The sequence below is a fragment of the Pundamilia nyererei genome, unplaced genomic scaffold, assembly GCF_000239375.1.
Source record: "Pundamilia nyererei isolate P.nyererei 1_Seehausen unplaced genomic scaffold, PunNye1.0 scaffold01619, whole genome shotgun sequence".
Lineage (NCBI taxonomy): Eukaryota > Metazoa > Chordata > Actinopteri > Cichliformes > Cichlidae > Pundamilia > Pundamilia nyererei.
The window spans coordinates 1-1,771 of NW_005189020.1; the positions used below are offsets into that span (position 1 = coordinate 1).

Below are 1,771 nucleotides of genomic sequence, written 5' to 3' on the forward strand. Positions count from 1 at the left end.
AAGACTTTAGACAGTTTTTCAACTCTCAGTAATGCCACAGTGATCATTTGATATATGGACCTGCAGCGGAGTTTAGACCCAGACACGGCTAGTGACGTCAGACTGAACAACCGATTTTATTCCACCAGAGCTACCGAAGAACGCATATGTTTACCTTATGTTGCATACTTTTGTGTTATTTTATTAATACTATTTGTTGGACAACGCTGCTTGAGCCCATCTGTATCTTATAAGTGTATCACAAATTGAAGTAGAAGAGTAAAATAGGCCCTAAACGAGGTAAAAGTTCTTCTATTTACCAATGAATAGACTTACAGAGCTTCCTTTAAACACATGAGTGAGGGCTTCTCTTTATGAGAAACCTACTAGACAAATATCTAAGAGCAAAGATTCCTAACGCAAAACTGAGCCCTATCGGTACTAGAACACCAGGCACAGACACTGTTGTTACGGTGTGATTCTGTAGGTGCAAAATACGATGTCAGAAATAATGGAAATATTTAAAAATATTCATTTATAATATATTTAAATACATGTACAGCCAATGTATCAACTGAAACCCTTTGAAAGTTATACTTTAAAAGTATAAAAAGGGCATTTTTAGCGCAGTGCATGCCGGATATGCAAATACTTTAAAAGTGGCCCGAGTGTTCACCAATCACAACGTTTTTTGAACAAGCCGTCAATGAGTGGGTGGGCGGGATTGGCGTCGTCACAGCCAATCAAATGGTTGACCGTCATGACTGAGTAACAGAAGCGAGATACTTATGATTGGAAAAAATAAGGTACCGTAGGTCTGATCATTTAGAGGATTCAGGTGAAATAAAGGCTAATACTATTCATATCAATGCTGAAATTTGATCGAAACAAGACTACTTAAATGTAATAACTGCCTCTTTCGGATGCTCCCTTTAGATGTCGCTAAAGCGTACCATCTGCATTCATCTCACCGTATTTCGACCACCCACTCTACATCACACTAACCTTGTGCATGTCCTCATTCACTACATCCATGAACTTCCTTTGTTGTTAACGAGTATCTTAAACGAGTAGATAAACAGAAAATCCCTACATGTTTTTTTGCAACTGTTTATTTATATTTTTGTTAGCTGTAGTTGTGTTACATATAGGTAAGGTGCATCGTTTCCCGATATTCCTGCACAGCCCTAAATACATATACTTAAGAAAAGCTAACAATAAAACTATTTAAGGAATAAAAACGAACACACTCTGGAAACTAACTCAGAAAAACATGAAAAAATAAATAAGAAAAAATAACATCTTTTCTTTAATTAGAAGGAGTGAAAATAACACAAGGCTGTCGATTGCTTCACTTCATATCTGTTGTCCTCACTAACGGGTTCATCCAGGAAAAAGCTACTTTTCCCGCACGGCACTTGAACGCAGCATGACATTCTCCTCTTCCTCTTCCTCAAAATGAGGCAGAAACGCGTTTTACGGGCGTACCAGCGTGAACCAATGGTGCTGAGGGGGAGGAGGGGTTAGACCTTCACGCTAATAAATACCCCGAGCTGCTCATTAACGTCCGCTCTCTTACCCCAGACTAGAAGGACCCCCAGTGGACTTTCAGTACCGTTTCACTCTTTGGCTAACGTCCCCCCAAAATCGCAAACATGACCAGAAAATTCTTCGTTGGTGGAAACTGGAAGATGAACGGCGACAAGAAAAGCCTCGGGGAGCTCATCCAGACCATGAACGGAGGCAAGGTGGACTCAAATGTCGGTATGTGGCTTCTTCTGACACCATCACC

The 1,771-nt window shown here is 40.1% G+C and overlaps 1 protein-coding gene across 1 annotated transcript in view; it reads left to right on the forward strand.

The window, feature by feature from the left end:
* The first annotated feature begins 1,516 nt into the window (after positions 1-1,516).
* The window catches only part of LOC102204587 (triosephosphate isomerase-like), a 4,892-nt gene continuing 4,637 nt past the window's right edge, over positions 1,517-1,771 (forward strand). The window contains exon 1 of the mRNA XM_013908148.1: positions 1,517-1,743. Coding sequence (XP_013763602.1) covers positions 1,635-1,743 — 109 coding nt within the window. The 5' untranslated portion in view covers positions 1,517-1,634. The remainder of the gene's footprint in view (positions 1,744-1,771) is intronic.